Source organism: Apteryx mantelli, chromosome 9 (assembly GCF_036417845.1).
Source record: "Apteryx mantelli isolate bAptMan1 chromosome 9, bAptMan1.hap1, whole genome shotgun sequence".
Taxonomy (NCBI): Eukaryota; Metazoa; Chordata; class Aves; order Apterygiformes; family Apterygidae; genus Apteryx; species Apteryx mantelli.
The window spans coordinates 8327285-8351726 of NC_089986.1; the positions used below are offsets into that span (position 1 = coordinate 8327285).

Here is a 24442-nt window from a genome sequence, read left to right on the forward strand (position 1 = left end):
TTACATTTCAGGATACATGAATTACCTATCCTTGTTAGCTTTAAATAAAGGCCTTTGAGGTCATTTAGTCCATTCCCTGCCAACACAGTACACTTCCTTTTTCTCCTGAGTTGTATTTAAATGTCCAAGAGAAAGGGCTTTTACCACTTTACTCCACAATCCAATAGGACTACTCACAATTTTCTTTTCTTTCTAGTATTCAACCAAAATCTTTTTTCCCCCCTTAATTCCATTGCTAACTTTTGGTTGTTCCTTTTAATTCTTACTAGGAAACTTGAATTTCCTATAACTACACGTTCTTAATTTCTGTGGTAAAAGAATCCTTTATTTTGAGATCAAAGGATTCTGATATGTATTAGCATTTTAATTATAAAGTACAGAATGATAATTGAATGAATAGGGCTAAGACTCATTTAGACTAGCAGGGCTGACAATTAAAAAGGCTTTTTTTTCATGACTTGCAGCATAGCCTATTCTTTTTTTGTTAAATATGGCTATTATTGTAATTAAAGATTAATAATCACTAATAGCTACTGGGCTCTTTTTAATGTCATATTCTGCACAAATAAGCTCCTTGCTTAAATAGTACTGTGGTGGTGAAACTGATGTACAAAAGCTAAGACAATGTGCTCCTGATTCATCAGTGGCCAATGTCTGGGCATCTTTTTTGTGCAGAGTAGCTATAAGACACTAATATGTCCCGAGTTTGTGATATTTTTGTTTCATACTATGCTGATGTGTACTGCCGTACACGATTACAAGTGTACCTGGCCTCAGTTAGAATTAAGCCTTTTCTCCCTCCCCCTCTGCAAAAGTCAGTTGTTACCAGAGCAGACTAAGGAGAAAAAAGCAATAAATTCCACTGAAGACGTGTAGTTAAACCTTTGTCCCAGGGATATATACTTTTTCTACAGGGGAATACTGCAGGCCTGGAGGTAAAATCTGTTTACCACCATCAGCATCTTATGGCAGACTAATCTAGTATTATGTCTAGTATGGCTAGAGAAATAGGCTAATGTGGAGCTCCACACATCCCAGCTCTTGGAGCAACCTCGCGGCGGTGCCAGACTGTGATCGTCGGTGAACGGCACTTAGGAGCTCCCAGAATCCGCGAGAAAGAAGTGTGCTCCTATACGAGCATTGTGTACATGACAAGATTTAGACTGCTGGTTTTTTTTTTTTTGGTTTCAAATACTTTAAGAGGTCAGTATTCATAATTTGAAAGGGAGTTTAAAAGGTGTTAAAAAAAACCTTACAGTTTATTGCTTATTACCTATTGCTTTTGGCTACTGAGCGTAACTACATCTGTCTTTTTTAACATACAGAATTTTGAGACGAGTTTTTGTCTTTGATCTATGGATGCAAGCACACATACACACACGTGTATGCATGTGTCACTCTGGATGCTGTCAGCAGTCCTACTAATTTGTTCACTATATATCAATGTCATATATTCTGATGTAATATTTCAGTTTGAGGGACAATTTATTTGGGAATTTTACATAGTATGGGGAAATTACATTGACTACACACTGATTACAGTATGCTGAAGGACATTCTTCAGTATTTTCCTTTGATATATTTTCATTCTACAGTATTTTTAAAAATCTATCCCTTTCCCCTTGGCATCATGGGCAAACTACTTTTCTGCATCTTAATCTTCTCTTGTTTTGACATATTTTCTTTGCAAGTTTATTTTCTTCCTGCAATCCATCCATAGTGTTGCTGCCAAAATGATCTTCCTCAGCTGTCCTTTTAATCTTACTATCTCCTTTTTCAGGTATTCCCTGGACTCCTAGTTGTGCTGTGCAGCATATTGCAGCTTATTTTTCTTCTTTCTGCATCTTTCACCTCTGTTTCAAACTCCATCTCTTCCCCTCTCCAGTCTCTACAACAACATCCCTTTCATTTTCTCCTTACAGTACAGTCATCAGAGCTTCTTCCTTGTTATCCCTTACGTCGGGAATACTCAGGCAGAACTTGTTTCTTGGTCTCTCTGCCCGTATTGAGATCTCTTCCAGTGAACTGATTTGTTCTAGAAAGCTAATGCAAAGCTGGAGGCAAATAGGCATTCCATAGACATGGAATCAATAGGAAGACCAGAAGCTGACAAAAACGCGATGCTTGCCAGTGAGGTGAGTCCTGACCTTTTAGTTGTTCATACAACAAGGCTTGTCAGATAGTCTTGAGTAACCTATACTGTTCATACGCCATGCGTGTACTTCTTTTTTTGATGCTGTCAAATAAGTTTAGTATGGGTGATGAGCCTTTTAGAGCAGAGGATGTCTTTTTTAATTATTTTCTGAGACATGTCATGTATTTTTGGTGACACTAACGATTATTATTAATAAGATACTTAAAACAGGAAACAGCTGGAGCAACCATGGTGCAGTACTGTAGGTAAACATTGATTCTTTTTTTTAATGGTAACTGCTGTTATTTGAGCAAGTAGTAACGTTTTCTGCAGTGTTTTAAGATTATACGTCCGTAAAATTTGCTTCTCTATTTAATCTTTGCTGTTGCCATTATATCATGCAGCCTTTATTGTTTTAATACAGAGCCCACATAAAGATAGGGTGCAGGGGATTGAAATAGCCATCATAATTTGACTATCTTAGTAGCAGGAACACTATTACAACCTAGACATGACTATAAATCTCAGTTCTGCCTTCAGATAATTTTAGAGTTTTATCGTTAATGTCCGTTACGATTTTCAGGGCCAGTCTATAGCACAATACATTCTTCTGAGTTTTCTTCCTCCCTAGTTATATAAATATTCTGTGATGAGAAACATTATTTGTTAGGTCTTTATTCATTGTTGTTCAGGGACAGCTTTGAAAGGTAAGGAAGTTTCTTTTTCAAGTAAATCGGTAGCCTCAGGAGTATGCCAGCTAATTATAAAATACTTGAGCGGGTTCATCAAACTGACCTGAGATTCCCTAAGGCTCGAAGAGTTTGTCAGACTTGGCATTTTCCCCAAGCCTGAGGGAAGCTTGCTCAGTCCCAAACATACTCGTCTTTAACTAATGTTTTCTTTTTAAAATAAAGCAGCCAATCTTCCTCCCACTTTTCCTTGTTAAGTTATATTATTTAATTACAGGAGGACATATGATTTAGTAAGCATTCACTCCTCTTTTTCAGATGTAAATTTCAAATTATTAATGCAAGTCAACTGATTACTTCTTATTCTATGTATCTTGCATGGTATTCATTAAAGATTGAATATTCCAGTTATACAGAATGGAATTAATAAGCTTTTGAAAAAGAAAAGCAGTTTGAAAAATTCAGAGAAATTGCATCTTTGAATTATGTCACCAGCAAAAAGCTTAAATACATTGCTAGCTTGATAACTATTACGTGTAGCCTTAATTCAAATAATTGGCTAATAGAGAAATTGAGCCTCTCTCTGTGGCACTGCAGTGGCACATGTTTCATATCCAGGCATCTGAGGGCAGTTTCAATATATTATCTATCCACTTCTCCCCTGAAGAAGAGTGTATTTGTTAATCTTTATGGGTCTTTTCTGTGAGCTAGATACTACAGAGCGATGTATTCTCAGCTTGCCTTGGATCCTCAGCACTGTGCTTCACTAGTGTCTCTCCCTCAGGGCTAGTCTGTCATCTTTAATGAACTTTCAGTGCTCCAGTCCTCACTGATTAGAGTGACCTAAGTGGAAAAAATTGAGATATCTGTGCTTCAAAAGATGGCAGTAGGGGATAAAACAATATTTTTCCCATGAAAACCATTAAATATTGCAGCCTAACTGAGCCTGGGGGTGGTGGGGGGAGGTGGAGGCTTTAATATGTAGTGCACTCATGACTCTTTTCCTAATGCTTATTCAGTAGAGTCTATGCTGAATTGGCAGTCAAAGCTTCTGCCTCTGATCTGCAAGGAACCATTGCTTCCACCCCTCATTGAAGCTTGTCTTCAGGTTCTTCAACTCCAAGATTCAGTTTTGCTTTTCCACTGGCCCTGGTTCTCCCCAGATCTTGCCGCTCTTTCTCTTAGGGCTGGCTGCTGCCTGGCATACGTTCTTCTTTCAATATGGGCGCTCAGAAGGCATCATAATTGCAAATCAAAGTCAGGCAGAATGCAGGGTAGTTCGTTATATCGATAAGGCTCCCGCCATGGCATTCGCTCATCCTCTGCTCACAAATCTCCACACTGAGTCTCATCTTGCATATTTTGAAGGTTATGCTGTGTAATGAGTTCTGAAAGGATGGGGGTGGATTAACGCATCTCAGTCTCCAGATATCATGATCATTAATATTGAAAAAGTGTGTATAAATGAAATTGGGATAGACAAGGGAAAATAGAACAAAAATATGTTGTCAAAATTATGGAAAAAAAGAAGGAATAATAGACATCAAAGAGAATGTCTGTTAGGTACTGAAGCAGATCACATGCATTATTTTAATTAAGAGCGCCTAATAGTACATATGGTTTCCTTTGAATAATAATTGCATGGTGATGAGATGTGATTAGAGACTTCTTTTTATGAGTTCAATTAAATCAAATCCATTTCTGTAAATGCGGAGTGATTAAAAAGATGATATCAAGGTCTAAACTGGAAGCTATGGTTGAAGCTTCCTATTGCCGATTTATTATTGCACTCCTCTGATGACTAATATCTAGTTTTTTCAATGCTGTAAGTTTTCGACCAAGTCCTACAGATTCAACATTAGAACTGACTTTACACATCAAATGGAAATTTGGCAGGTATTTTCATGTCCCTGAATGTATGATCCAAGACGTGGTCCTAATTCGGTAAGATTCTTAGGTCATACGTGTATCTTGGAGCATATGAGGAGATACTTCAATTAATTAAGACTGTAGGGCAGCATACTGTTTGCTATGCTGAGATGTATATTACTGTAGAGCGCTTGTAAATCTGGGTAATCAAATGCAGACTTTTACTGTTGCCTTTTTTTTCTTTTTTTTTGTAATATTTGTTGCTTATCATTAATGTCTGATTCCTGAGACAGGCAGGACCCAGACAACTGTCTGGCAATTATTAACAAAATTATCAATTATCTTACTAAATCATATCATATTGTGCTTTGATTATCGTATGTCTTATGAAGGAGGAGGACTGGTTGAGTTAACATTCTGACTTGAGCCTTAAACACATACATAAGTCGGGAAAATAATTGGTATTTAGTAACTGGCAGCCACTCAGCCAAGGCCTTTAATAGCATTGAAGAGCATGATGATTTCTAGAACTACTATGTACTAAGTATCCAAGCTGTTAATCACTGTATCTTGTGTTTTTGTGTCAGTACATAGGAATCTATACTGATATATCTTGTCTGTTATGATAGCTAAAATGACATTTACTTTAAGTATACTTTACAGGTGAAACCAGAAAAAACACTTAACATTCTTGTTCTCAGCTGTGCTGCAGTGTCACCGTCAGCTGGTTGCATGTTTTATCCTCAGAATGTCTGTGTTACACATGCAAATAAAGAAAAAAAGTTTAAGGTAGTAAAGATCTAGGCAAGATGCAATTCTGCATATTGATCTTTAAAGATCTTTCTTTCTGATACGTGCAAATATATTTTGCTTCATATTTTACTACATACTTCTCCTTCTACCCCAACAATAGCTAAATCCATTTCCCCAGGACTGCCTGTAAGCAGCTTCAAGCAGTTAACTTGGCTTCTTTAAGAAGGGTCTCGCACAAGTTTCCCCCTTCTCCTGCTGCGTCTGAAGTGGGTTCAGAAAATGGAAGCGTTTCAAAGGGCACTTTCTGCGCAGTGACAGCATCTTGGTTTATGGGAATGCGATGTGCAAATTATTGAGATTTAAAACAAAACTTCCTGTGTTTGTCAATCTCAAAACCTGCAGTTAGTATCCAAGGCAACCTGACTTTAAAGTTGGAGAAAAAAAGAACTAATGCTAGAACAAACTTCTAAAATTCTCTTTAAAAAATGTAGTATGAGGGTTTGTAATGGTGTAAAGATTTATATCCTCTTGGTATGAGCTCTTCACCCAAGGTCTTCTGAAGCTCTTTATGCAGAAGGGCCTTCTGATGTATTCTTGTGCACACTCGCAACTACTCACGCTAGGGAAAAGTCTGAGTAGCTTTTTTTTTTTTGAACAAGAGGCTTGAAACTAGTGTCCCTATAAATTGATTCATTTGATACTTTCTTTGCACCTGAATAGTGTAGAATTTGACAGACATAAATATAAAATACATGATTATAAACTCTTTTTGAGATTATTGCTGCTTACATGCATGCACGCTTCAGAGACGTGCAATTTCTGTTTATACGCAGAAACAAATAAGAATAAAACGCTTGGAAACTCTCCCTTTATGATTGCACTTGGGCACCGCTACCTTTGCCACACGAGGGACTGCATTTTAGAGTTAATTTCCGTTTCCTGCGCAAGCGTTTGCACGGCGCGTCCTGCACAGACACCGGCTTACTCTGCCTCAGTTGCCGGCGAGCCGCGCTGCCCCGTGCGGGCCGCGGGGAGAGGAGGGCTCCTCGCTGAGCCGGCTGCCGGGAGGCCTCACGCGCACCCCGCTCAGGGGCCTTCTGGTTAGACGGTGTCGGCGAGCGGAGGGAAACGGTTTTACCTACGTGTAAGCTCTGTGTAACCTTCCGGAGTTATAACCCAGGGCATGGGTTATAAAGCCTCATTAAAAAAAACCCATACACTTTGAATTATGGATGTGTAAGTGTCCATATATTAGTGGATTAACACAAGTATATTAAAATATACATGAAATATACATTTACATATGCTTTATATATAATTTAAAATGCAGGAATTTCTAGACTTACACAGAAGACAAAGTTCAGAGAAATACGAGCTGCTTTTTTGTGCAACTGATTTAAGGCACTGGGATGAGCGAACCCTCCCAGCTGTAAATGAAATCCATAGCAAAAGTGCTTTCAGTGCCTTATGTGCTCTATATTGCTAAGTAGGCTTAGGTTTCAAGCAAATTAATCACTGAACATTACAGAATCCTTTTGACCTTAATCTCTCAGGGCCTCAGAATCTCATCATGAGCCATGTAGAAATAGTTGTATATGATCATGTAAATAGTGTAAATGTGTGCCACCTTAATAGAACTACTTAAATGTCGTTTCTTGGGTGTAGTATACCTACAAAGAGGGAGAATCCATGTTTTCTTCTCTAATGCTTTTACTTCCCAATCTGTATTTCCTGCACTGATAATAAGTAGATATGCAATGATGGGAGGGGGTGTTGAAGTAGCATTTGTAATATTCATAAGACCTCATAACTTTCATACTTTCAGAAGCAGTTATCTGTTAGGAATTATGATGCTCTAGTTCACCTATTGTAGCCATAGCCTCCCTGTACTCTTCTCTCAGAGAGCCCTCTACTGACCTAAAATGCAATGTGTTGAACTAAACGTCAGATATCCAAATCTTTCCCTTGTCCTGAGGTAGATTTGAATAGGGACAGAAAACCACCAATGGAATTACTCAATTTTCTGAATTCAAAGTTCTGAATTTTGCGAAGTTGTCAGTTTTAGTTCAAAACAAATATGTTTGTGGGTATATGGCCAGATTTCTGTTCTGTTTCTTTGTCTAATCAGGAGAATGTTCCTCTGGTGCTTCAGGGAAATAAAAGGTCATAAGAACTGGTAGTTTTCTCATGCTCCTGCCTCAGTCTGTTCTGTACATCCTCAGGAAAGTCCATTAACTTTTTACTGTGATCAGTATAATAATAATAACTGTGAAACCTGATTATGCAGGAAATTTTTCTAAAGTACATTAAGATGCCAGTGTTAAAGATGCTCATTATTTTATTGTGAGTCTCGTGATTGCTGTCATTCATCCCATAATACTAGGTGCTGAAATCATGTTACTGCCTGGGAATCGTATTTCTTTTAAAAAGCCTGCATTTCTCATGCCTGCTTAAAAATAATGATAATAGTATGAAGGAAGTATACAGAAAGTCTGGAAAAAAGACAGCAGAAAGAAAATTCAAAACAATTTCCTGTATTATTAAGAGTATGTCTTTAATTTTGAAGGGTGGAGAGGTTGGGGAATGATAATTATTTTCACATTTGCAGCTGGTTAGGATTCTGAGAGGGGAACTTACTCAAAGTGTTCTGAGATTTAGCCCTTACTGACAAGAGTGTGGACACAACCATTGCTTATGCTTGGACTCATGTCAAAAATTCTCAGCAGGTCACTGCACTGTGTGGAAAGAGACTTCCCGATGCAGAGAGAGAACCAGCTCAGGAGATGAGATGGTGCAGCAGCCAGTCACAAAAGCTGAACTTTTTCATTCGTCTTTTAAAAAAAAAAAAGAGAAAGAAGAAGAAGAAAAAGTGCTAACAGGGTCATTTTCAACATGCGGTTGTTGAATACCCTGAACAGCACGGTGTTTTTTCATGCTCTTTTGTCAACCGTGTACTTCATGGATAACGCATGTGGAGGGAGAGGTGCAAGGAGTGGGGAAGAATGGTAACTCAAAAAAATAATAATGCCGGCTTTCAAAGGGAGAAATTGAGGCCCAGAGGTCAAATAAGTTGCCCAGTGTCACACATTGATCAGTTATAAGATTTGAGTCTGTAGTTGGGAGTCTTACACACACAGGTCTACTGCACTACCTACATTGCATTATCGGCTTTCTCATATGAATTGTCGGGCTTTGGGTAGATCAGCTGCTGTGGTACGCCGAAAGCGCACAGATATCAGTAAGGTAAAGTGTTTTTAATATACATCAAATACAATAATATAATAAAAATCTGAAAATGATAGAGTGCAGGAAAGAATAAAAGGTGTGTTGCAGAAGTATGTGGATTGAAATACAAAGGTGTTGCCAATTCCGGCTTCAAGGATCTGTTTCTAAGTCACTTCAGCAAGTAGAATTGGAGTACGGCACTGCCAAAGAGAAATGTTCACAAAAGGATAAACATGACAGTTTACCTGATTTTTTAAGTTAATTTTGTTTGTAACTTTGCACATGAATGGTTCTGAGCTGTCTGTTTAGAATTTAGGCCTCTTAATGTAACGAACGCTGTCCTAAAGTATTACAAGTGAGGTTCAACACTTACACCCGCTGAGATTCCCATAGCACACGGGCTGGATTTAGCACACAGTTCCAAATTTCACTAGAGAAAAAAACAAAACAAAACAAACCAGCATGCGAACTTCTTCGCTAAGGAAGCTGCCTGCACACTGTATGCTGTTGTTTATTCTGGCAGGTTGATCTCTGTCATACCTATTTTCATACCATCATATCCAATAAATACATTTTCATTTTATTCATCTTGCAAGTTTCTGATCATATGATAGAGTGGAAGACAGATTGTCATCCCTGCGTTGTCTGTCAAAACCACGTAACGTTTAAGATGTGTCTCTGCAAGACATAATCAATAGCAGCGTGCGCCAAAAGCACAACTGAAGCTGTGCAGAAATCACCCTTGGCTGAGTGGAGCCTTTGAAGTTTTTTGTATCCTGGATTTTTAGCATTCAGGGGGTTTTTTAATTCTGCATACCAATTAAAGTGCTTCGAGCTGCTAGGGTAGACAGTTTAGATGCTTGAAGAAGCAAGTTGCCACATAGACTATTTAACCCACTGATAAAACAGGTGTGACGCTGACAGAAAAAAAGCATTTTGTGTGATAATCCCCCCCCACACACACACACACACACTCTGTTTTAGTTAGATTTCCTCATTTGTAACGTGAAGGAGCTAACAAGGTAAAAGATGATTCTAATTTACATAGATGTATTGTGCGTACTTAATCCAGTTATTATTTTATGGTTGTACAGTTTTCTAGGAGTAATACAGATCCACATGATGTCCCTGAGAGCTGAGTTTAAAGTGAGTTTAGGTTTAGAAGTTGCATAAAATTGCAAGAAGAAATAGTTCCTAAGTCAGCAGGTTATAACATTTTGGAGGAGGAAACAATCCCTAGCTGTGTTTATGAAGAGCATCATGTGATACTGAACTGTCTTTTAACACCAGCATTTTTTGGAAGGGCTTTTTTGGCTTTTGAGATTGGAAAAAAGATCTGAAAAAGATTTGATCAAAAAGATAAAGGCAAGGATAATAGTTATTTCCTTCCTATAATGATGTTTCAACTGTAAGGTAAAAGACTGAAAAAAATATTACCTTGCATAGTTAATTGATTTAAATCTATTTTGAATATTCAGATTTATTGTGCAAATACTATATAACTCTACAATTATCATTATGTTTTATATTAGTATTTATCTCTGAAATAATTGGAAGTTCATTAAAGCCATTTTAGTTTAATGAAGAATGCCTTTCCCAAAGTCAAATGCAATAGAAATGTTATCCATTATTTTTTCATTTAAAATTGTAAAAGAAGAGCATTTCCAAATGAATTAGCATTTGAACTATAACATTTTTCTTGACTGGATAATTGTGCATATGTTGGATCAACTATTGTGTGTATTGTGTGTGTACTGTTATGCATAAATGTTATTTGAGAAGTTGTCGTTAGTGTTATAGCCGTAATCAGTATGGGAATGAAATCAACTATGTTACTTTAACATTTCAGTTTATGAGAAAATTGTCATCTTTACTCTTTCCTAAATTATTCTTGCCTTTAATGATTCAGTAGTCAGGCTGAACAATTTTTGAAAGGGAAAAAGGGGGTAGAAGCTTGTCTTTATTTTCCATGTATATTCAGTGTTGTACTCAGGAGAATGGTATATAAAAAAAAGGCATATAAATAAGAAATCAGTGGCCTTTTCTGTCTTGCTGCATTACGTGGGTTTGATGGATGTTTCTGCAGTCTTGTTACTTACTCTGTTCAAATCAATGCTCTGAGGTTTCCTTTATGTGATTGATTTCTTCCAGGATAAACTACAAAGTATGTGATTTAATAAACACCCCTGTTATTTGTTAACTAACATACAGATGTCTGTAGTATTATGAATATGGCACTGTAAGGTTTCCAAAATGCTTCAGTCATAAGATTTTGAGGGTATAGTTGTATTTGAATAGATAAGAGAAAAAAATACTGGTCTTTTGTAGCCAAAAAACAAAATAAAAATTCTTGGGAGAATAGAAATAAGAGGAAGAACTAACAGCAAAAGCCTGATCCTGTAGAGATGATGAAAAGCAAAGATGCTGACTGGTATTCTCTTCTTTAATACTCCTTTGATGCCTCAGAAAAAAAAAGATTTTTCTATGCTTTTCTATTCTTAAACATTGCAGTAACAGATTAAAAAGAATCAGTAGCAGTGTATAAATGTTTATATCCCAAAATGTACTGAAGCCAAGTATAAATAAGTGTCTTTCATTAAGATTTACTGAAGGTTTTTACAGAAATTGGGAGTCAGGGAAGAGTTAAAATATTTAATGCGACACAGTAGTACTTAATTTTCATTGTGTTTGGGTTCCCTTTTGTTTAATAGGATATTATTTTAGAGCTACAGTTGCTCTTCCACAGCAACTTACAGATTATTAATATTTTGGGCAATTGCATCCTGAAGGAGTTCAGTGTAAGGACAAGGAAGGATTTTGCGGAGCGTTTGGCCATTTAGAGCCAGTTGCTTATGGCTGGATTATACAGTACCGATTCTGGATGCGAGTTATTGCGCATCTCTGTTGGCCTTAACACTTCGTCTCTCTGCTTCCATGGCACCTCTCTGATACTCCAATGTTTTCTAGTGCTTCCAGCTCACAGACTTTTCTATGTATAAGCACTGACAGCAAATGCAATGGCCTTCAAGCATTAGTGTCCTACGCTGTTAGGATGTTTGGAGAAAAGCCGTAAGAGGTTAGTGTGTAATATTTTAACACGGATGTCCAAACAGTATTTTTCATCTTCCTCCAAGTGCACTCTTAGTTCTTTAGTTTTCCTGATCGCATCCTGACATATCCTCATTCCTTCTACTTTTTTCTCCTGCTGTTTATGGTCATTCTTTTCCTCCATGCCTTTTGCAGTATTTTATTCTCTAGGTGTAAATATTAATAGTTTAACAATAGGTCTCTGTTTAAATGTAGGTTGGAGTCGTATACACAGCATGCTCCTTTAGTCTCCATGCTCATATCAGTCAGTGACCAGGTTAAAAATAGTATTGCTTTAATGCTTTCTTGGAAGTGTTGTTGGGGTTCTATTAATCTTTCTCCAGGAAACTTGTATTTTTTATATTACTTGTCTTCATCTGCTTTCCCAGGAGGGGGTTTTCCTTTTCAATTGGTGTACTATTGTTTTTAATATCACTTAGCACCGTTGTCTTTCCCTACTGCTTTATACTGTAGAATTAAAATGCTACTTTCAGCAGAGCAACTCTCTCATGGCTTTGAAGGATAGATATTATTCTAACCCCTCTAACACCTTGGGAAGTCTTGTACAATATGATTCTATTCAGTCCACATTTTTATCAGCACGATCAACATTACCTGCAGCCGTCGTTCCATTTCAGAGCAGAGCCCTACAGCTATTTTTTTCTTTTTGCAATATCAAGATATGAAGGAGATGAATGAAAGTTTCTTGCATGTTTTTGTCAGTGTGTTTTTATAGCTCCCATGAACAGTGATGGACTTGGCAGCCTGGAGACCGAAATCCTCTGTTTAATCACAGGCTAGATATAGTACAGCAGAAAGGCGTGTTTCTATACGTGGCCCCTGTAACATTTCTGAGTCTTGAGCTGGAGAGCCTTTCCTCTGTAAAGGGAAAAAAACCACCCAGGCCGGTCAGTCCCTGGTCTTGTCTCTGTGACTGCTGAAAGAAGCATTCATGCCATTGAGTTTCGTGACGTGCTGATGGGCAGCCTGGTGTGGACTGAGTTCCCTTCCACTCATTTGGGAAGTTCTTGCTGAAAATTACTGAGAGAATTTATTTTGCCCAGTTTGGAGGTGGATATCTGTTTGTGTCAAGTTGTCACCTATCTCTTCAAAAGGTGGTAGCTTTTCAGGTCAATTTGCTTTTAGCCATGTGATTCCTAGCCAAGGGTTTGATCATTAAAGAGTGTGTTTGTATAGATGTATGTGCGTGTAAATGTACCTATGTTTATGTTTTTACATGTTTGAATCAAAATCTCAAAATTTGCTGACTAAAAAAGAAACCTAAGAAAAACAATAAACATTGTTCCTATTTTTAGAAAGACAAGATGTTTTATTTGACAAAGGAAACCTGAAGCCCATCAGTGTCCTAAGACCAAAGAAAAAGTACTGCACAGAATTCTTGTATGTGGTCATAAATCATAATCTCTTTATACTTGTTTATGTTGTAATAGAAAGACAAAGGTCTAAGTCATAGTGCTTTTCAAATACATGCGTTTATGGGGTTTTATTCAGCTTTCTCTGAAAATCCAATGTAATAAAAGTATGTGCTATTCCAAAAGAAGTGCTGGCTATTAAATCTGTGAGATATTATTTGACTCTTTTTTTTTTTTATGATTTATTTTTCAGCTGACAGGACAAGTGACTTTGCGAATTGCCAATGAACCAGTATTGCCGTTTAATGCCCTTGACATCGCGTTAGAAGTTCAGAACAGTCTTAAAGGTAATTTTTGTTAGAGGAATATGTTCTCCGTTTAGCCCTTTTTGCTGGGTGTAGGATGAATAGTGTGATATGAAAGTGCTCCACCAAGATTGTAGAGCCATTACTACTGTGTTATCATTTCTAGCTCTCTGTATTGTCTTGTGGCCTTTGGGGGTTTTCGGGGGAGTTGATGATAAAAGAAAAAGCATTGTGCAGTCTTTTTGTACTGTACTGGGAATAGAGCTTTATTAAGCCTATGGCCCTGGACTTAAGCCGCTCAAGTTTAGCACAGTTCAAAGGGTAGAGTGGGACATTCCTTTTGCAGCTGACGGCTGTGCTTTTTTCTTCTTCTTTAATACAGCTGGTATTAACTGATATGTTGTGAGGAACTTACTTAGCACATCATTGTGATGTTCTCTGCTAGCACCCAGACTGCAGAACAACAAAAAACCTTCCTACCACTTATGAAAAGAATGGTCTTTCTAATTTCAATCCTGAGGACTAGGGAGGGAGAGGAAGTCTAGGTTCTCACACTGTCCTGTTTCACTCATCCGTGTCTCCCCCTCATTCAGTATCATCTATCTTCCTCCTCCCATTCAGCCCCTTTTCCCATACAGCTTCCTCATATACCCAGTGTATTCAAATGAGATCCAACTCTCCTTCCCTTTTCTCAGTGACTAGTTGAAAGTAGGCTGGATGTGGAGAGCATATGAGCGGCTTGGTGCTGGGAGATTAAATCTTTTGCTAATTTAGCTGCCAGACTCTAACATAATTCCTTGAATGTGTGCAAACTGAGGTACTTCAGAAGCTGATCGTTTGGTCAGAATTGAGCAAACCTAAAAGGAATGGCCAAAGGCACATCACTCACAAGACGCTGTTGTCGTCATCGTCATTCTCCTCACTCCATGAAATTTCAAAGCATGCTCCAAAGCATGCTGCTGTTAGGACCTGGCAATGGGAAAGTGTGGAATTTATTTTAACCGAGGTAAAGCTATGTTGTTATTTCTTCATCTCTGATTATGTCTCAAATAAAAAGTGCCCATAGTATGCTAAGGCCTTTCACAAAGAATTTTCCTATTGATTTCATTGTCTGCTGGACTTTCTCGCGTTCTCGTAGTTATGCGTAAATACTTGAGTACCTGAGCTGCAGTCTCATGCTTTCTTAGACATCCTTACATAAGCATGTGTGTATCTCTTAATATTTGTTTATATTGCATTTATACATGCTTTCAAAGGACTCAGTTCTGTAATGTGCTGGGTGTCCTTAGCTCCTGTCAAATTCAGTAGGATGTGAAGTCATTCAACATTTTGTAAACAATTTCCTAAATTCAGGTTGGGCTGAATGGCAGGTTTTAGAGAACTGTCGTCCACTACATGCTTACGTCTGGCTTGAGACCTGTTCCTCAGAAAGATCAGGGGAACAACTGTTAAGATATGCTCTCTCCTTCACTTGCAAACCCCAGAACTCTTAAAGACAAGCTACTGCTTTGGGGTTTATCTGAAAAGGAGTATTGCGACTGGAGACATGTTTCCTTTTGTGCATCTGCTGGTGGTCTGATGTTTAACACAAAGCCTTGGGGGTCATAAATGTCATGAATTGAGTTCTGAGGCTGAAATTCAGCTCCCTGGGCTGTTCAGGCTGTTAAGAACAGAGCAGACAGATTGTCTAGTGATAACACACATCCAGAAGGAGAAGATTTAGATTTCTTCCTCATATCTCTGTTATGTGCTCGCTGCATGATCTTCAGCAAATCGTAACTTTGCCATGCTGGTATGACAGAGTTATTCGTGGTTATTTACACATAGGGACTTTGTATGGCTTAATGTTTTAAATACTTTGAGAATTTAGAAAGGAAAGTGTAGTAGTAGCACAAAATAGTATCTTACAGTATCTATCTTCTAGGATCTGTCTGATCATAGATATGACTTTTGTTTATTAGAGAGATTTGTAATTAGGTGACAGTTAAAAAGATTGTTCTCATTAACTACACACTGCAGTTGTGCAGTGTTTGTGCCTTTAATACATTTAAAGTCAAGACACACTACAACTTGAATCAAATACAAGAGTATCTTGCTAAGCCTTGCATATTATGAAAACCCAATTTATCTTTTGAGGTCTGGAGCAGACAAGACATCAAATCCGGTATGTGAATGATACAAATGATTAGATTACCTGTAAGCGTTTTTATTCAAAACATATTCATATTGTCAGCTGAATGCTTTTAGCACTGTGCAGATTGGACTTCCTCCTTGTAGCCTATCTTGCATGGAATCGAGCCTCATTAAAATTTAGTATTTTACAGCAAGCTCAGGGGATTGATGACAGAGGTATTAAAGCGTCTCGTTATGGATCAAAAGCCTCTCTCTAGCTTTGCACCTGACTGACTCAGCAATAACAAGTTCAACATGCAGTTTGCAAAGAGAAAGGCAACCAGCTGTGATGCTAGCCATGCCTCTCGCTTAGGTGCTGTTAGTTACAGAAGCTGACACGGTTTCATCATTAAAACTCATTGGACCCACCTAGGCTCTGGCTGACCTTTCAGAAACTACTCTGTTGCCCCAGCCTTAGATTGTGGTTGAGTAACACCAGGCACAAGCGTTAAGATTCCCAAGTCATGGATCTCATCGCAGGTCAGTGAAGCTGCTGAGCAAATTAGATAAGCTCCAGCCTGCCTCTGATACATACCGGCTGATAGTGGCCTATGGAAACAAGTTAACTGGGGATCAGATTTTCTGTTTTCCTCCATATAAGGAGGCAAAGGCCATGATTTAGAGCTCTGCTGTTTCCTCAGTGCCAGTTGGATTATTTTCCCATCGGTGAGGCCCTTTCTTCTCCCCAGAGCGGATACAAGTTTTACAGACGTTACAGTAGCTAAAGTACTTGTGATGCTGATAGTAGGCAATGTTAGTGGAAGTTTAAAAATAATCTGTTTTATGATAAACTGTTTCTAGGAAAGTTTGCATGATTTTCCATAGCCCTGGCTCAACCTGTGCATTTCAAAACATCAGTCTGAACTTTCAGTTCTTGAATCAATGCAAAAAATAGACATATTTTTGTCATTTGCTTGATGGCCTCAAACTCATTGCCTACAGCTATCTGCTAGTCTTCAGCTTGGGATCATTTTACCTGCTTGACCGTATTTCCCAGAGGGTTTATGGTGCTTTTCAGAATTACTTCTCCAGCTGTCTGTAGTGTTCAGAGAGTTTCCCTCTCGTTGTCTCCACCCATAATTCTTGTCTCCTCCAGAGGTGAAAAATTCAGCAGTTACTTATCGTACAAGACCATAATGACGAAAATATCTACTCTGTCATGAGACACTGATATCTCTTCAGCATCCTTTGAAGGATATTATGTATTAGTACTGGCAAACCTTCCGTCAAGCCTTGAAGCAACATAGAAAAATCATACATTTTGCATGGATAAAGCGTTTGGTACTGAGGGGAAAGTATAGGCACCTGTTCCGTATCAGTAGCCTGTATATGGTTCAGCAGCTCTGTACAATGGCACTGATAACTTCTTCTGTGTTGACATGCATTATAATATGGCACAACATGCCTTTTTAGTAGCATGACAGCCGCTCTGAAAAGAGCCTTGTTGTAGCAACAACAAATTGGTTTGCTTCGGCCAGTAGTAATCAGGGCAGCAAAATTCAAGCTGATGGCAACATCTTCTTTGCACTGAGGAGATCTGTGGATTTGTGTTTCTGCCCCCTTTAGGGTAATTTCTACAAAGCTTTCACATTCAGATTTTCCACTGCCAGGGCTGATCGTCCCAGTTTTGCACAGCATGAAAAATCTTCCTAGTGAATATGACAACACACCCCAGCCAATCCTGAATGCCCAAGGTAATCCAAACCTGAAGCAATTTCTCCTCTCGCTCACACACAAATGCATGTTCACACACATTTATGCAAAGCGAGTGCCATGCCTTAAACTGCTGATTTGTCAGTGCCCAATCGCTCATCTATAAGTACACCTGGGCAAGTACATTGATACCGGAAGGCACAAACATGATTTTAAAATGTTAAATCTCTAATATTACCTTTCATAAGAGCAATTGGTTACACAAGGAAAGGCTATTGTATTCAATGAATCTGTAAAAATAAATATCCATTTAATGTAACCTATTTTTGAATAAAAAAGTTACATTTAGCAAGTGTAATGAAATTCAACAGTATAATTCAGAGATCTAAAGCATACAGACTCTTGAGTCACTTCCTTGTACTTGCAATTTTATTTATTTAACAACTAAACAACTAGCTCAGATGATGCATCATGATTCATACTGGGGAAAGGACAAAGAATAGAAAATATAATAAAGTGGGGCTGTTTTCTCTTGAGTGAAGTAATACTTGCAATTTTTTCTCTTCTCTGCAGAGGTGTCACAAGATGTTTAAGGCATTATTAGTTAATGCATCCTTTTCTTTGAAAACCATTTGCCCTTCCACTCCCAGCTTCTTAATTTGTGCAAAGCATAAATCACACTTGGCAGTGAAGTTCAGTGCATTGTGATAAAAACTACTGACGCCCTTACAGCTATGTCCTTAGTTCTCTGTGATAACAGCAGTCTTAGACACTTCCAGGTTTTGTAGTGCAATATTAAAAAAAGGTTCTGTGTGTTTGTGTTCATAATGAGTGCTGTTTTAGAGTGTGATGTAAGTGGTGCTTTTTCTTCATGACTGTAAAATACAAAATGTAGGGGTTTAGGGGCAAAATGCATCCTATGAAGAAGTAGTGGGAACATTTAGTGGCTTTTTATGTTTAAAAGAGTGGTCTGAATGGCTTCATTTCCAAATACAGAATGATGTATTTTCCCTTTATCTCACATTCCCTGTTGAAAAGGCATAGCTGGCATTTACAATTGCTTATATCATAGTCAGAATAAAAATTATAAATATTTTATGATACTTGGAATATGAAGTGCTCTGTTGAAACTAAAACAGCTTTTCTAATAGGGTGAATTTTAACCTTTCCATACTAACACAAGTCCCAGGATAAGGTATGCACAGTACCTGCTATATGCATGGCAGTTGTAAGAAGGTCATCAGCTGCACAGGTTATTTGCCCTGGGTCATCTCAGCGTTTTCATCATGATGTGTGTTTATCATATACTTGATGCAGATAAGGGATTGTTTTATTAGTTTTTATGGACAAAACCTGTTCTAGGTGAAATTTACTGTCTTGAAGATCACTCTTTGCCACATTGAATACTGAAGAGGTTGTTAAAGTTTTTTGTAGAGACACCTCTGTTTCATAGTCTCATGGCCAAACTCACTATCAGAATGCTTTTATTAAGCAAAAGAAAAAAAAATGGAAAAAAAATAATAGAATGTAAAGTGCTAAGGAAGACTTGTATTTAACAAATATTCTTAATTCCTTCCTGGTTTAATTGTAGAGAATTTTTACTGGGGAATTGCCATGAAGAATTTTTGCCAGATATTCTCCTAGCATGGGTCTAACTACTAGACAGGTATTACTGCTACTTATCTAGTCTTAAGTGCATGTTTCTTCCAGAAGAAGAAATGATTTTTTACAACTCGCAAAGGAAAAAGTAGCAACCTTGAATTTGTTCTGTCTTTCATTTCTTGCTCCTATCTGATATCAGATCTGCTAGGTGAGTTTGTTGGAAATAATTACAATCCAGCTGGGCCTTAGTCATGTTATTGAGTTGATTCAAGCATACCTTTATCAACATTGAAAATGAAGTTTGTATGTAGACATCCCAGACAGATCTATGTGTTTAAAAGGCAGTATCATACAAGATGCTGTGGCCTTAAAATAAAATGAAAATCTCTTAACTGGATTTTATAAATAGAATGACACACTAATTTTGTGAAAATGTTTCAAGAAAACAGTTGTGCAAAAAATAACAAAAAAATGTTGAGTAAATCTGGGCCAAATCATGAATTTCCTTTTTCTTTTCATTTGCATCAGTAAGTTGTAGTTGGATTCTGAAGCTTATTAGCAGGAAGAGAGGAGTTTTAAGTAAGGAAAAGGATCTAATGAAAGAAAATTACATCATAAAGAACAGACTTCTGTCAGTCTGTAAGTTTACCAGTTAAATTATTGCACTTACAATAAAATTCACAGTTTAATGGAACAATTAAACTGCCATTTGATCCTTTAGGATGATTAAACAAATAAGCAGAATTTGAGATGTGAAATTTAACTATGTTGAGCTAAAGGCTAAGACCTGACTTTAGATTTCTATGGTATTTTTGGACAGAAATCTGAAAAAGCTCAGATTTGAAAGTTGAGAATATTGCTATTTTGTAAAATATATTTCCAAATGTATCAAGCTTATGTTCTTGAATAATATTTTTCTGAGACATCAACCAAACTTAATCAGACTTTTGGACTACTTCAGACTGAATTGGAAAAATACCAAGCCTGAACATCAAGATACAATGTTCCATGTTACCCATTCTAATTACAGAAAGGTGGACTGGTCAAGAGTCATTTATAAAGCAACCTTGTCCCAAACCAAGACTGATGTAAAACATCTTATCTCACCCTCACAGGGAATTTCTGTTCTTTGTTGAAATTCATCTTCGTAGTTCAGTAAATCTGACGATTTTTCTCAGGCCAGCATCTCTCTCTCCATGATAATGTATTTTGGATCATGTCGTATTGTGCTACATTGGAAGGTGTTAGTCAGCTGAATGACAGAAGTGCGTAGGGGATCTATGAACGCCTTTCCCTTTGCTGAAGTGTGTCCGATAGCAAATCTCTTCTTCCATACAAGAGGGAGGATATGTCAAGTTCAGGGGCCTCCTTGAACTTCTTAGTTTTTCCATTCTTGTTCTACACCCTTTGGGCCTCCATTTGTGTTTAGTTTGAGAAATAAGTTGATATTCTCAATTTACCATTTCTGATCTCTCCATTTATCCATTGGACGAGGAACTTTAACACACATTCAACTTGTGTCTTAAACTGCCTGTTGAGTTCAATCATCTCCGTCAGTAAGATACCAAACAACTTTTAAAACTGGATTATTTGTTTTAATTAAATAATCATTTTAAAGCTTTAAGGATATTTGAATTTACCTTAATAGGCAAAGTGAATCCTGGTCTTAAAGACTGCTTGAAAATGGTCATTTCCATTCTGGAAATGTTTTTGCTGTTTTTTTGTTGGGTTTTTTGTTGTTGTTTGGGGGGGGTGGGACTTTGCGTCAGGTTCAGACTCAGGTTTCTTTCTCCATGTGCTGGTATAAATTTGACAATCTATGCACGCACTGGGAGAGGAGAGCATGCTCTTCACCTGCAGTACAGGTGGGTATATACTGCACACTGAATAGGCTCCAATTTATGCATTATATATTTCTTTCTGGACTGCGAACCAGGAAATGTCTAAATAGTAGTGTGCTTCAGAGTGCTGTAAGCTTTTATTGTTTTGGTGTCTGTGTAGGATTATGAACATGGTAACAGTTAACACTGGTTTTGAAAATACTGACTGACTTAGAATACATGTTTGGACATAAATTGAAGTGTTTGTTGGCTCATTGGTGTGTGATTTAAATGATTATCTGTTAAATTAAAAGGAGCAATTTCAGATCCCCTGCAAGTGCTGTTAACCCCTAGGGTTCTAAAATGATGGGCAAAATTCAATTAAACTCTGCGTATTGGGATTTTCTATGCACCAGTCATTTTGGAACAAGCCCCTCTCCTACTTTCAAACTTGGGAGCAATAGTGTCAGAAAGCACTGAATAAGTACTGTCTCAGAAGCGAACTCTGTGGTTACTGATATTTAACCATAGCTTCCTGCATAACTGGTTTTTCAGTGGTAGATTCCAAGTGGGTACCCCAAAATAATTCCACATAGCTTATGTGATCCAAAAATATCACAGCAAAAATTGATCCTCTGTAAAAAATATATCAGAATTTATGCACAATGATCTATGGCTTTCCTAGTTCCATTACATGATTCTTACAAGGGAAAAAAGGGCCTAGGCTTTAATTACACTGTTTATTTTATTTTGTAAAGCAGGAGTAATAAGTGATGTTCTCTAATTCACTTGTTGGTAATTCCTTTTCTCTTATTGTTCCTAGGTGATCAGGTGGACACTCATCAGCTGCTTGCAGTGGCCTCACGTCTGAGGGACACCGCAGAATTGTTCCAATCAGATGAGATGCGTCCAGCTAATGACCCCAAGGAGAGAGCTCCTATCAGAGTCAGGATGCTCAATGATGTGCTACAAAGCTTGGAGAAAAGCTTTGTTGTTCGTCAAGCTCCTCCAGGACTTTACAGGTATGGTGTTCTAACATGTTCTTCATTCAAGCTAAAATAGTAATCTCACACTGCTTGGTTTTCAAAACGGTCATGCTCTTGTGAAAATACGTCAGTGAGAATCCAAGATTAAAGCTAATTCTTTTCCTATTTCATCCTTTCAGCAGAAAATATAAATTCGTTACAATACAAGAGATCGTTAGAATGCCGCAGGGTAGCATTTCTGTCATGACATCACTGCTAACAAGATGTACTGTGTGATGGCAACTCATGCAGCGTGACAGATACTTGTGTTAGACAGTACAGTAAGCTTTCAAAAGAAGAAAATATTTTGAAGTCTAATAGTACTTGACAAGCTCCACCCATATTTTATTAAAAACTTCTTGTATATCGTTGAAGACTTGGAGTTGCACAAGATCCTGTGTGGCATTATTTAACATATTTAATTATACAGCAGTGTTCTTAGTTGCTTTTTAGTCAATTAAAGATAGTACAATGAAGTGAATGGTAGGGCCTTAGTCAGTCACCGTTCATAACATCCTGTCTCAACTTAAAATTATTCTCTAATGTGTATTCAGTAGCTCTGCCCAAATTGATTTTAAAATGCCATGATCGTTTCATCTTTTACTTTCTAAGAAAGGCTGCAGGTCTGTATCTCTCATCATAGATTCTTCTACAAAAAGCTTTTGGTCATCAGTAGCTTCACAGAAGTTTTAAAATAAAGAAGTGGCCCATTCTGCACAACATAATGCCTGGCCCTGCGACTATGCAACATAAATAATAGAGTGTATATATGTGCTTGAGTACAGTGTCTGGAGGACTGTATTGCAGCCCATCAATGTAGCGTGTTACAGCTTGGCCCCACGGATCTGCGTTGCGCACCCTGGGCCACAGAATGAGGGCGTGCGGATTGTCTGAGGTTGCCAGGCCTATTGGGCTGGTTTTGAAGGACTCTGCAGCTGAACAAAGTCAGTGTGTGATCCATACTGCCCATTAGGAGGGGTCCTCAGGTAGAACTGTCCCTAAAGCCATACCCAGGTTTTACTTTAGGGGGAACCGATGGGGTAACTCAAAAAAGAGCTTGGAAGTGAAGTAGCATAAATATACAGTAGACAGTAGGGGACCAGGACCCTAGAGCGAATGAGGGATCCGTGTTACTGAGCAGTGTAGATGTACCTACAGTCAGAGCTAACTAAAGACATAAAGCAATGTTTTGTGGCAGTTGATGGGAAAACACTGTCAAACGTCTTAACTCAATTGCTGCAAGCTGTTGTTTCAATTGGGTCCAAAACAGATAGATGGAAAACGTAGATTTTGGAAGAAAAGTAGAAAGCGATGGCATTGGGAGGAAGAGGGTCTTTCAAGCATTAGGTATGGTCTTTTAACAAAAACAGAAGACAAAAAAGGTACTTGTGGTGAACCCTACAGTGTGAGTGAATAAATACCTAGGGCTATAATAAAGAAAATATAATAAAATTTTGGGAGGAACTAATTTACTTCATTCCTTTCGTGACTGAATTTATAATACAAAGAAATACAGCAAAGTGGGATTAAATAAAGTCTAATATTCCAGATTTAGCAATGCCCGTCTTGCTTTTTGAACTGGTATGGTGTTGCAAAGGAACCGTGAAAGTGCTGAATATAATATGACAGTGTCGCATCACAACAACACATTGCTGAATTTGGCCCAGTATATGCACTTGTTCTTTATTTGCAAAAATAAATTTTTTCAAAACTTGGGATTCCAATGCAAAGATACAAAGGTCCTCTAATATTTAAATTCTTGCATTAATTGTCATGTTTGTTACCCATCAAGATGTAATTGCTAGATATGCAAGTATAATGTAAATTAAGTTTTTCACCTTTCTACTCTCAGCAGCACTTCAGCGCAGAGTGCATTATTCACACCAGCAAATTAGATAATGTGGAGGTGAAAGGTTTGTAATTTTTTCCCCTCTTGATTACATTAATTTGATGCAAGGTTTAACAGTAGACCATGAAGATACCTCACAGTGTGCGGCAACACATTGGATTTGGCTTTACTTGGAAGTATTCTACCTAACATCGACTGTAGTATATAACAGAAGTAAAGTACACCTTCTGTATCATCTTTTAGATACTTATTTAAAAGGAATGTATTCTTCCCCCATAGCTTTCGTCTACTTACTTAGTGTACCGTGCAAGTGGATTTTAGTCCTGTGTGTTTGATACAGCTCACGCTAATGTGCACATGTATTTGTCTTCTAACGTTGAAGGTACCTCAGCCAGTTTGTTATAGATACTCTGCAGTTGACCTAACAATATGTCTTTATTTGGGTTATTTTCGCATTTTAGAAATTGGAAGTTCTGTAAAGTATTAATTGATGCAATTATATAAACTTATTTTGTGTTCTGAAGCTATAGTGGACTAGTATCACAAGAAAACTAGAAGTACTTGAAAAACCTGACATACTTTTTTGCTTGGATAACTTTAAACTTAGAAAAGATGTTTCTTTTTGTAATTTGGTAAAGAAAAAAAACAAAAAATCAGTCTCACAGCTGGGTCCTTGTACGCCATGTTTCAGCCCAGTGGGAAAATTGATGGGCAAGTTATAAACCCCTGAAATAGTGGTTTATAATGGAAATGCTGGCAGCCCTTTAACTATAGCAGCACAGGCAGTGCAGCAATAAATACTATATTTCATCTGTAAACAGAAATTTAGGATGCAGTTTGCAGCCTTGACCTTCAGGCTCCAACTGTGTTTAGATCATTAAGATTC

The 24442-nt window shown here is 37.7% G+C and overlaps 1 protein-coding gene across 1 annotated transcript in view; it reads left to right on the plus strand.

The window, feature by feature from the left end:
• NAALADL2 (N-acetylated alpha-linked acidic dipeptidase like 2) overlaps positions 1–24442 on the plus strand; it is a 401471-nt gene that overhangs the window by 362014 nt on the left and 15015 nt on the right. The window contains exons 12-13 of the mRNA XM_067301422.1: positions 13384–13477; positions 21506–21704. Of these exons, the coding sequence (XP_067157523.1) occupies positions 13384–13477; positions 21506–21704 (293 nt within the window). The remainder of the gene's footprint in view (positions 1–13383; positions 13478–21505; positions 21705–24442) is intronic.